This window comes from Pristiophorus japonicus, chromosome 22 (genome assembly GCF_044704955.1).
Source record: "Pristiophorus japonicus isolate sPriJap1 chromosome 22, sPriJap1.hap1, whole genome shotgun sequence".
Lineage (NCBI taxonomy): Eukaryota > Metazoa > Chordata > Chondrichthyes > Pristiophoridae > Pristiophorus > Pristiophorus japonicus.
This window is the reverse complement of record NC_091998.1, coordinates 14,105,118-14,118,176: the sequence shown is the minus strand read 5'-3', so window position 1 is coordinate 14,118,176 and position 13,059 is coordinate 14,105,118. Positions and strand designations below refer to the sequence as shown.

Sequence of the window (13,059 nt, the reverse complement as noted above, 5' to 3'; positions counted from 1 at the left end):
GAGGGAAAATGCAGTGTAATGTAGATAAATGTGAGGTTATCCACTTTGGTGGCAAAAATAGGAAGGCAGATTATCAGAATGGCGGCAGATTAGGAAAAGGGGATGTGCAACGAGACCTGGGTGTCATGGTACATCAGTCATTGAAAGTTGGCATACAGGTACAGCTGGCGGTGAAGAAGGCAAATGGCATGTTGGCCTTCACAGCGAGAGGATTTGAGTATAAGTGCAGGGGGGTCTTACTGCAGTTGTACAGGGCCTTGGTAAGACCACACCTTGAATATTGTGTACAGTTTTGGTCTCCTAATCTGAGGAAGGACATTCTTGCTATTGAGGGAGTGCAGCAAAGGTTCACCAGACAGATACCTGGGATGGCAGGACTGACATATGAAGAAAGACTGGATCAACTTGGCTTATATTCACTGGAATTTAGAAGAATGAGAGGGGATCTCATAGAAACATTTAAAATTCTGACAGGACTGGACAGGTTCGATGCAGGAAGAATGTTCCCGATGTTGGGGAAGTCCAGAACCAGGGGTCACAGTCTAAGGATAAGAGGTAAGCCATTTAGGACCGAGATGATGAGAAACTTCTTCACTCAGAGAATTGTAAACCTGTGGAATTCTCTACCACAGAAAGTTGTTGAGGCCAGTTCGTCAGATATATTCAAAAGGGAGCTAGATGTGGCCCTTATGGCTAAAAGGATCAAGGGATATGGAGAGAAAGCAGGAATGGGGTACTGTAGTTGTATGATCATATTGAATGGTGGTTCAGGCTCGAATAGCCTACTCCTGCACCTATTTTCTATGTTTCTGATCACTGCTGTTAGCAGAGCTGCCAACTACAGCTCCATCTATTGTCTGCACGCAGTATTTCACTGTTCACTATTGATGCCCATTTAGTGCAATTTTCTTCCAGTTTGCACTTGCACAAGAACTGCCAACTCCTGTCAGATCACATTAACCACTTAAAGAAAATAATTCTAATTAGAGCTGTGCATTTATTAGAATTGATCTATTTTCCCAGCTAACTCTCTGTAGGTCGCAGCTTTGCCAGATGAGATGAGAAGAGAAAAGCGAAATTATTTTCAACATTTAATTTCAACATAATCTTTGTTGGCGATGCTATTTGGTACGCTATCAACTGACTGATGTTTATAACAGAAGTTTTCATCAGGCAATACGAGGCAAAGCTCAGGTACCAGAAAAGATAAATGCATACAGATGCTACCTGATCCACAGATGCTGGAGCCACTTTATTAATGAAAGAAGGAGCTTGCATTTAAATGGAACGTTTCACAACCGTAAGCCATTCCAAAGTGCTTCACAGCCAATGAAGTACTTCTTAAGTATAGTCACTGCACTCATGTCGGGAAGTATAGCAGCCAACTTGAGCACAGCAAGGTCCCACAAATAGTACTGACATAAATGACCAGATAATCTATTTGAATAATATTGATTGAGGGACCAAAGTTGGTAGAATAACTTCCCTGCTCTTAGTTGAATAGTGCCATAGACTCTTTTACGTTCACCTGAGAGAGCAGATGGGGCTAGGTTCAACAGCTCATTCACAAGACAACACGTCTGACAGTGCAGCACTCCCTCAGCACTGTATTGAAGTGTCTGCTGAGATAGTGTGCTCAAGGCTCTGGAGTGGGAATGGAACCCGACTTTCTGACTCAGAAGCGAGAGTACTACCAACTGAGCCACGGATGACAAAGATCTCATACCTGGAAGGAAACATAATGTAAAAGCTTCAAATGCTGATGAGTCACTCTGTCCAGATTTGTGTTGGTACAGTGACAATATGAAACAGGACAGTGAATTCTATATTATAGGTTAGCTGTAATTTCTTGGCATTCCAGGCTACAATTTTCACCATTCATTTTTATCGCAGCCTACACTGCATGTAATAAAATTGCTTAGTTGTACATTTTTGGAGCTTATATGCCATTCTGTCTACTGTAAATGCCATCAATTAATACTTTTGAAATTGTCCATTATGAATACAAAATCACGCTAAATAATGTTTTGCACAACATCATACTTTATATCTATTCTGGAATTATGAACAAAAACAGTACTCTATCAATTATGCACCTAACAGACATGCACGACAGTGCAGCATACAACCAAAAGATTTATGATCAAGATTAGGTTATGCAGACGGTTGTGCTTGATTCCTGCCCATATCCTTTCCCTCTCTTGCAACTTTTCTTGCCTTTCTCTGATTCATCAGGACAAGGATGCAAATGGCTGGCCAAAAGAGCAAAATGGGCAGCATGTAGTATTTACAAAACAATTTTGTGGCACTATATATAAAAAGTTGTGCAAGTGAGATCATAGATTTAGATTTTGCTGAAGAAAGTGGTTAAAAATTGATTTATTGATTGTATGCTCTTCAGAAATTAGTTAAAGTAACTACAAAACAAAGTTATTGACTAGAATCTAAATTTTTCAGCTTGTATATTTACTATCGACAATTTTCATTTTTATCCCTTCTTTCTAGTTTCCCCTTTTACTGGAAACACAATACACAGAATAACATTTTAAATGTATGGCATCACAAAATTACATGAATACAAAAAGGTGAACTTGTGAGACGTGCTAATCAGCTTGAGACTGGAGTTACAAAAATAGAGGAATTTTAATGGTGTTAGAGACAACTGTATTTCAGCCATATATTCTTTTTAATGGTTAAACATTAAAATGTGTTCATTTGAACAGTCATTGTCCTCACGGAGGGCAGGTCACAGCAAGCAAGGTCTCTTGCACTGTGTTGGGATCAATTGGTTCTAAGACAACATGTTTGGCAATGGGAATTTGAATGAATTCAGCCATCTGTGCCAAACTCAGTAATCGAATACCCGAGTCAAGTAATTCTGCAGTACTGCAGGGCACTGTTGTCGATTGACCAGCCAGTCTGGTAGAGAGGTAAATCTGCCATTGGAGGCTGACATTTTTTCCACTTTACTCCGGATAACTCTGCAAGTCAATGCCCAGGCGAGTAGGGTGATCCTAGCTGGATAAGCAGCGGGAAGCAGAACAGTGTTCTGTGCTGGTAAAGCTACACTGTTTTAACTGGTTATACTACAACAGTAACCCAAGCACATTTCAGGTCTTTAGGCCTTAATGCAGCTAAGCTCTCTGGGCTTAGGCAAGTAGGGTGTGTGTCCATAGATGGTTGTCCACAGACAATGGGGCCAAAATTCAGGGTCTCAAAGAAACCGGTTAACGCCGGTTTGCGGCGGCCATTCCTAAAAATCGAATAGCCGCTGCTCTGGGGTCAACAGGCTGACCCAATTTAAATTTGGGTCGGGGATTTTTCAGCCTGCACCCCATACCGCCCAAGTAGATGCACTGCCAAATTAAAATAAAATAAATAGATACCTATCCATTTTCAGCTCCATCTGTCGACCCCCTGCTGCGCGGTGCCCCCAGCAGGTTTTTCTGCCGGCGCACCCTCTGAAGACTGTGTGCGGCCGGCAGTGCGGCCGCCTTTAAAGGGGAAGGCCCACTGCCACGGCTGCAATGCAAACATTTTTGCCAGCAGACTTGCCGATCAGCCGGCAGAATACTGCCCCCGGGTTCGGCCGGGCCGCCTGGCACCCTCTCTTGGGTGCGAGGCCACTGACCCGGCCGAAACACGGGGCAGTATTCTTTAATGGAGGGGAAAGCACGAGATGGCCCCACCAACTCAGTTTCAGTCAGTCAGCCAGGCTTTGAGTCGAAGGCCCGCCCCCATTATGATCCATTTCCTGTAGGACTTTGAAAAAAATTCAAAGTCTTGAAAATGGATCTACTCACCGCACCAAGAGTACCAGGGGTGGGTACCATTTAAAAACTCAGTTTTCTGGTGCACCTGAATTTCGGCCCCAATGCGTACTCCCAAATTAAACAAACAGAAATTCTGCATGTAGATTACTCAGTAGATTGATGTGGATTGGCAATTGATTTTCATGCATATCAGAAATCTGGCTGACCAAAAACGTGTTAACTTTACTTTATCATAGTTGCACCACTTATATATGTGGCAAGAAACTCGCAGATATTGATATCTTTGTTTAAAAACAATGTTTAAAATTGGGAAGCATAGTAATGCAAGAGACTTTATTCTATTGTTTGATGAATAAAATCAAGTTTAATTTGCAGAGCAATAATTTTCTATTTACCGAACCACTGCATTTTTTTTTAAACAAAACCATTTAATGCTTATATATTACTTGTTTTTCCACACATGATAACTGACCTTTGTTCAGGACAGCTCTTGTTAGCTGACAGAACAAAAAAATGCATTTTAATCATGACAGGAAAAACTGATATCAGCTTCATGTTTATTTACTGCTGTGGGCAGCAAACTTCAAATACCAGCCGCTCTTTACTACTTAAAATTCTGACAAATTGACAAGTTGGAAGGAAATGTCTCTGTTAAGTGAACAGTAGCAAAAAAAAAGGAAGGAGTGACCTTTTGTCTGCTCTTCAAGGACAACCTCGGAGTTAAATTGCATTGAAATATTTGAGAATTTCAAAAAAATGCTTTCAAATAATCAGTGAAACAAATCTTTTCAATTGAATGCAAAAACCTCTTTAAAATACATAAATTGTAAAAACATAAAATGTTAATATTTAAAATTTGTCACACTGTAGAATTTGTATCAATTTAGACCTACAATCAGTCTTTCAAAATATATTCTCGGGAAATCCCCATTAATCAGCTGAGTCCGACCTTCAAGAGTACTTCCAATAAAGATAAAATTAAAATATATCAGCCTCTTGCCATCTGCAGTAATATCAATTAAACTGCTGTAATTCATTAAAATCCACCAATCTGACTCCAGCATTTACGTCAAACTCCCCAAATCCTAATGTGCCCAGAAAATAATTTGCTTCTCCCTGGTACGTTACAAATTTATCATTGGACAAAGCATCTCTTTGCACAACATTAGCAAAGAGAAATTTAATTACGTGTTTTTTGAAATGTTCTGCCCCTTCTTCAAATATATCAACTTGGTTACATCCATTAGACCGTTTGTCAGGATGCATCAAAACTAAATATAATGAATGCATCAGACAGACATGACATTAAGGAGACTTAGTTAAAGTCAGGTACAGAAATAAATGTGCTGGACTATGAATAACAAGTCTGATGAAATATTCTTCTCCATTAAGGGGCCACAAGCTTCATCTATGGTTATTAATGCCCTAGCTGCACAATAACACTAAGTGAACCTTAATTTTAAATCCCTGAAAGTGATAATAAGTCACTTCACAGAAAGTGAATCATCACAACCCATGACCGTGAACACAAACTGTACTCTGAGCTTGAAGGATGCTCAGGATCATTTCAGTATCACTTCCAAACCAGTCATAATTCAAGAACTGTTTAGAGTAGAATTTCCTGTGGGACGTAATCAGGAAGTTTCACCTGAAATTACGCCCATTTTACCAATGACTATTTACACCTAGATTTTCCGCCAATCTCATTAATGTACGTAAAAATGCACGTAAACAAGCAGAAATCAGCGTAAGTGCAAAACTTGCACCATTCCTTTCATAAGAATGAAAATTAAACTTTCAAGCCATCTAACTATCATTCATGCACATTAGGCACAGCATGTTTAAGATTGCAGGAAATTCACACGTACGGTTCATTAGCCTTGGGGAGGAGCCAAAATAATGACCCAAGATGGTTTCGGGGAAAAAGATCGATCGATGGGAGTAAAGAAGCAAAGAAATTTGGATGCATCGTAATTATGTGTGTAATTTATTTGTACCCGAATATCCTCGATCTTTTACACCGGGTATTTGCTTTTTTGGCCTGATTATACATGTCTCTGGATGCAAATACACAGGAAATGCCACCCCATTGTTTGGTTTTAGCCTGCAGGTGCAATGCATTTTCTGTCAAAGTGTTAACTTCAAATGGTACCTGGGGTAGAACAGAACCGTACATGTACAAAATAGCAAAATTCAAATATTTGTTGGGTATCAAAACTTACTTTAAATAAAAATGGTTGATTTAGCTGAAACAGAATTTTCAATCTGTACATGATGCTGGTGCCATCCATATACACTGATAGGAATATAGAATTTCCTCAATCTTTTACGCCGGGTATTTGCTTTATGGCCTGATTATACATGTTTAATTTTGTTTTTAACTGGATGGCATTTACTCTGTTAGCAGAACAAAACTAAATGGATGTTGTTGTAAAGTGACCAGTCAGTACTGCTCTAAGCAAAATGTAGTATATGCCAGAGTCTTGCCACTTTAAATAAAATGTTTCAACTGCATCTCCTCTTCCTCATTTACATGCTGCTCCTTGGTGACACCATCCGCAAACATACGCATGTCGATGGCATCCAGCTCTACCTCGCCAACATCTCTCTCAACCCCTCCATCACTGATATCCAATCTTGGATGAGCTGCAATTTCCTCCAGTTAAACATTGGGAAGATCGAAGCTATTGTTTTTAGCTCCTGTGAGAAACACTATACCCTTACCACTGATTCCATCTCTGTCCTTACCACTACCTCAGGCTGAACCAAGCTTTTTGCAACCTCTTCATTCTATTTAACCCCAAACTGAGCTTCCAGCCCCCTATACTTTCCATCACAGGAGTGCCTACTTCCGCCTCTAACACTGCACACCTCCCTCCTTACCTCGGCCCATCTGCCGCGGGAACACTGATACATGCCTATCATCTCTAAACTTGACTATTCCAATACCCTCCTGTCATTCTCTACCCTCTAAATTTCAGCTGATCTAAAACGCTACTGCTTGTATCCTAAAATCCCCACATAATTTGATCACTTTTTGTTAATCAAACAAGGGATCTGTGCCTTTCAACAATCATAAATTAATAAAAATGAATGCAGAGGAAACATGCATCATGAGAATTCTATGACTTTAGAAGAGTAAAACTCCTTCACATTAAGTCTGCTCTATATGGGGTCCCTTCAGCCATAGTTTGTTTTGGAAAGAGTCGGGGAGGGAGTATATTTCTTCCTTTAGGTAGCTTCTAAGGAGAGAAAAAAATGATATGGTAACAGGTGAACACCAGTTTCAGCTTAGCTTGTGGAAGTCATTTATTTTATTTGTTTCTGTTTTGTCTCTCCTGTAGTCTCACTATGCCATCTGCAGCTAAGACAACATATTCTTCAGCCAGCCACTATGTTGTGTGAATACATTACTGGATGACTGAGCATCTGATTTTCCTCTTCTTCCCTGCAGGCAGGTATCTGGCTTCTGCTCAACACCAACCCATTGCAGCATAGTCCAAATCAGAGCATAGTGGCCACGAGCTCCAGCATTTCTCAAATCCTATCATTTTAAATTAGTGAACCAATTAGTGCCAGAAATCAGAACTATTGCCTCCCACAGGCAATTATTGCTGTCATAGATCAGGGAGAGATACAAGTCTATTGTATACTTTTGTGGAAATTAAACAAGTTTTTGTGTAGCATTTTAATTTAGCAACACAAACAGGCTGCAAGATATCTGTTGGAATCTTTTTGCAATGTATGAAATCTTCATCTACACAGTAATTAGGATTTTACAGTATTTTGTACAATAGATAATAAGAACCAGCAAGCCACAACTCCAGGTTCAAAACAAGGAATAGAAAGTGACATTGGCACATTTGGTTTGTCTGTATATTTTATACATATGTTCATATTCATAAAGGAAACTGCCTAGGTAACTTGTCCCACTATAATTAAACTCCCCCGCAGTGGGTGTGTTGTAGCATGACCACTGATAGGGAGTGTAATTTGCAGCATGACACGTTTACATAGATAGTTTCCATTCTAAGTATGGACACGGAACTTTATAAAGGAAATATTATGATAATAGAGACAGAATGTAGTTCTTTAAAATGGGGAATAAATGACATCTGTTTGCCCTGGTCCAATTATCCTCGGCCTCTATCCATAGAAACATAGAAAATAGGAGCAGTAGTAGGCCATCCGGCCCTTTGAGTCTGCACCACCACTCAATATCATGGTTGATCCTGAAGACTTCAAGTGGTCTTGACTCCTATGTGTAGTACCACGGAAGATCTATATAATATAATCCTTCACCATACAGTAAGCACAGGAGACCTTTACTGTGGAGATCCGTTTTCCCACTAATTGAAAATCACCATTCTTTCAAAATACCAGAGATAAAAAGTAAGAACTGACAAAGCTGTACATTTGGCTTAAAAGCAGAAATGAAGGGCCTACAAAGCATCTCTAAAGTGATAAAAAATAAGTTAACGTACGTTTGTGGTGCAGGCCGTCCGTCGGAATTCAAACCCAAGTTCTGATGAGGAGTCTACACCTGAAATGTTAAGCTACTTTTTCTTTTTTCAGCTGCTTTAGAATCTGCAAAACTATTTTTAGTAGATTTGAATTCACTCACTGAAATATTTTACTCACAAAGCATCAAATTAGCTGTATTTTCTCTGATGTAATGTTTATTCATCTATATGCGTTAAAGAATTGACAATACTTTAATTCCTTCAGAATATATTGTTTGCATTAATTTAGCAGTTTTGCCCTATTAATTACTTATTTAAAGCAACATAAAAATATTTAGAATCATAGGGCTAGATTTTCCAAAATATCCACCAGCGCTGGATTGCCGCCCAAAATACTAAGATTAAAATTACTGCCGGCGAAAAATTCCATTTAAAAAAAAAAGGAAAAATTTCCACCCGGCGAGAAAAAAAATGGACCTTGCACCCCAATTCTCGGCGGAAAATGAAATCTTCGGCCGATTGGGCGGTTCTTAAACAAAATGGGCGGTAATTACTAAAATTTACACCGAGGCTGCGGGTTAGGGCTCGGAGGAGAAAACCTAAAAAAATATTTTTCCGAAAAAACGTAGAATATTAAAAAAAAAATCAGTAAACATTCTCAGGACCCTTTTCACCTTAATCACTATAAAATAATTTAAAAATTATTATTTAAAAACCCATTAATTTACCTTTTTTTGCAGGGCTACTTAGCTACTGCCCAGCACCACCCAGTTCCCATTGCTTCTCGTGGATGTTTTTTTCCCCCCAACTTACCTACGGGTCACTGCTGAGTCAGAAATCGGGTGATGGCGGTCTATGGATAGTGCACGCCGGCGGTCCGCTCCCCGGCGGTATGTCGAAACTTCCAACGGAACTCTTTGTGGAAATTTGCCCCGACCCAGTTTTCACCCAAAACAACCAATAATGCCAAGAAACCGGGTGGCAATGCAGTGGAAATTCTAGCCTGCAGAAACTTTCGGCACAGGAGGCCGCCATTCGACTCATCGTGTCTGCACCAGGAATGGAAGCTTACCCCAAGATCACTGCTGTATAAATAATACTAAAACAGAAAATGCTGAAAACACTCAGCAGGACAGGCTGCATCTGTGGAGAGAGAAACAGAGTTAACGTTTCAGGTCGATGACCCTTCTTTAGAAATCAGACCCTTTGTTAGAGTTCTGACGAAGGGTCATCAACCTGAAACGTTAACTTAGTTTCTCTCTCCACAGATGCAGCCTGACCTGCTGAGTATTTCCAGCATTTTCTGTTTTGATTTCAGATTTCCAGCATCCGCAGTATTTTGCTTTGCATCACTGCTGTATAGTTAGAATTTAAAATAATGTATACTTTTAAAAAATAACATTTCCAAAGCTCTGTTGTAGAGCCCGACATTGATCTATTTCATCAGGAATGAATGCTGGAGACACACTGGGACAATGCAGGGCAGGGGGATACTTACGTATGCCTTACTACATATCACTGATCCCTGTGCAAACTGACTGACTGCAGTCTCATCAGTCACTCTTACTCCCCTCCCCCTTGCCAGTGCAGCCAATACTTTGCAAAGACTGTGGAAATCCAGTTTTTTAAAAAGATACTATATAGCATCAGTGACAAGAATCTCAAGGAGCAGACATGTTACAAGGGATCCCTTGCCCTTAAGCATTGGCCTTGGAGAATTTTTCTTCTTTAAATTGTTTGATAAAGTCATACCACGTATTTGCTTAAATCCTCAATTGGTGTTCTGCATAATCTCTCTAAAGTCACATAAAAAATACAGATATAAAATAAGTCAGCCAATAAAAGCCAACTGCTTTTATTTATCATTGATCAAACCTTCAACTTAGCAAGTAATATTTTTTAATATAAAAGAGTGTCTGCTTTTGTTGGGATTGACAACAGTTTGTTTAAATACTTACCCATAGAGCATCTCGTCACAGTTAATTAACTGTTCTATTCATTGTATTGCATCATTTTACACACAATAGGTACCTTGCTGACTTTTATCACCCTGTTCAGGTTCTATCAGAAGCAAGTTTAAATTAAACACTATTGGGGAGAAAGCAGGAAAGGGGTACTGAGGTGAATGATCAGCCATGATCTTATTGAATGGTGGTGCAGGCTCGAAGGGCCGAATGGCCTACTCCTGCACCTATTTTCTATGAATAGAAACAGGAGCAGGAGTAAGCCATATGGCCCCTCGAGCTTGCTCCGCCATTCAATAAAATCATGACTGATCTGATCATGGACTCAGCTCCACTTCCCCATAACCCCTTATCGTTTGAGAAACTGTCTATTTCTGCCGTAAATTTATTCAATGTCCCAGCTTCCACAGCTCTCTGAGGCAGCGAATTCCACAGATTTACAACCCTCAGGAGAAATTTCTCCTCATCTCAGTTTTAAATGGGCAGCTCCTTATTCTAAGATCATGCCCTCTAGTTCTAGTCTCCCCCACCAGTGGAAACATCCTCTCTGCATCCATCTTGTCAAGCCCCCTCATAATCTTATACGTGTCAATAAGATCACCACTCATTCTTGTAGTCCTTACTACTAGGGGGATCAAGGGGTATGGCGAGAAAGCAGGAATGGGGTACTGAAGTTGCATGTTCAGACATGAACTCATTGAATGGTGGTGCAGGCTCAAAGGGCCGAATGGCCTACTCCTGCACCTAGTTTCTATGTTTCTACTGAATTCCAATGACTAATGGCCCAACCTACTCGACCTTTCCTCATAAGTCACCCACTCATACCCGGAATCAACCAAGTGAACCTTCTCTGAACTGCCTCCACAGCAAGTACTGAACCAATCACTTTAATCAGCAGGACACAGCTGATGCTAGAAGCTGTAGAAAAACAAGCTTGGAAAGGGAAAAAAGTCACTTAATGGAGACTGATTGGAGCACTCGTTTACCTTCCTCACAAACAGTGCTTCACTCAACAGTGAAAGTAACAGCCAGCCAGTTTAACAGCCTCCAGGGAATAACTCATAATAAACGAGCTTCAGGTATCTATCTTGACAGCGTTGAACGAGTTGGTGTAGTAATTTATTCACAAGAAGCTACTCATTATCTCTTTACACAGATAAAAGAGTTGGAGGTGGGTGGGGAGGAGGGGTGGGCGGAAAGAGAGGTTGTTCTTCCAGAGACTAACCAATGTACAAAAATACTTCTTACTTTTCAAAGAACCTGCTCCAATATTCAGAAAGACACACGCACGCACACACTCAGGTATGCCAGGCCGACCCTGGCATTTATGCTCATGTGAAAATAATTGGAACTATTTTCAAGAGCTGACATTTTCTCATTGAGATTTTTTTTAAACTTCCGAATTTATGACAGCTCCCAATCTTTGTGACAGAAGTATTGTAATGTGGAGCCTTTCCTCCCTATTATTTTACATCTACTCAAAGTTGAGGGGAAAGATAGTCTCTTGTCGTCGGCAGGTTGTCAGTTTGCAGCCTATCAGGTATTTAAAAATTTGATTGCAAGCGCACATTAAATAACAAAGTCATATATACTACATATGTGAGTATATAAAAACACAATTTCCAGAATACATACAATTTATAGATAAACTCCTACATTACATAAACAACCACAATTAGAAATAAACAGCAAGATTCTTCAATCGTGCAGAAATATAAGAATTAAAGAGGAGAATCACAATACACTGAAGAAATGGCTTGTGGAGATTGTAATTTTCAGAATTGTCTCATTAAGTATAGTGCAATGGCCCTTGACAATGTGTTCAGCAGGGAAATCAGTCAAAATTTGCTGAAATCTTGCAAAAAAAAAGTGCACCATTTCACTTTCAAAATAATAAACTAAACTAGATTTTTAAGTAAAATTATTTTTTCAGGAGCAGGTTCCTACAACTTTGATTATATTCAATTATAATGAAATCAGAACTGGTGAATTTTCATCAGCTTTAAATTATACCACTCTACTTCGTCCCGTGCTAGAGAACTAATCAAGGTTTGTTTTTACAATTTGTCATGCTCCAAAATGTTGCGTCAAGAAAGGACAAGAACGAAAACAAACCTGTAATGATGAGACATTCATTGTGGTCCAGAGCCTCTGTAAACAGCCGTGAGACAATGAGTTCAGGGTTTATCAAAAAACGGATTTCTTCCTGCACGAGGCCTGCACGTGTGACACCACCTCCAACACATTTGTTTGCAAAGTCCACCTGAAAGTAAAAGAAGATATTTTGTGTTTTTTTTAAATTTTGAGTTAACGACAAGTAATGGAATTTGAATGTGTATCTTGCTGTTGAATTTTTAGGGCCTCACCAGATATTTGCCTCATGGCCAGTGACATCGACCATACCTGTAAGCAAACTCTCACTCCCTACGAACCTGAGTGTGTGCCACGGCTGGATGTGTGCGAAGCATCAGGTAAACACAAAATTCTGTGAGATAGTGGTTGGCTGATGGGCTTGTGAAAGTGAAGCCATGATCTGGGCTGGGGCAAGGACATGAGGGATGGAAATCACTGCACTGACAGCACTGGAATGTTGAGTGACAATAGAATTCCATTGCTTTGCTACTTTTAAGTTTTGAAGTGATCTTCCTAAAACTGATTAATCAAATGTTTGAATATTCTCTCGTGTCTCAGTATTTAATGTCATCTTCTCTTGTGAGTCCATCGTCCCCTGTATTATTTCCCAGCCAACATGACAGGGTGGGTTGGTGGAGGGGGGAGGCGGGAGGGGAGAGCAGCTTGTTCTCTGGACTCTTGAAGTCACTCGTAAGGGAAATGGGAGAAAATGCTCCCACTAAGGAA

The 13,059-nt window shown here is 39.9% G+C and overlaps 1 protein-coding gene across 5 annotated transcripts in view; it reads right to left on the bottom strand.

The window, feature by feature from the left end:
- The window catches only part of parga (poly (ADP-ribose) glycohydrolase a), a 179,411-nt gene that overhangs the window by 30,944 nt on the left and 135,408 nt on the right, over nucleotides 1-13,059 (bottom strand). For all 5 annotated transcript variants that reach the window (XM_070865649.1, XM_070865647.1, XM_070865648.1 and 2 more), the window contains one exon: nucleotides 12,316-12,463. In XM_070865649.1, the coding sequence (XP_070721750.1) occupies nucleotides 12,316-12,463 (148 nt within the window). The remainder of the gene's footprint in view (nucleotides 1-12,315; nucleotides 12,464-13,059) is intronic.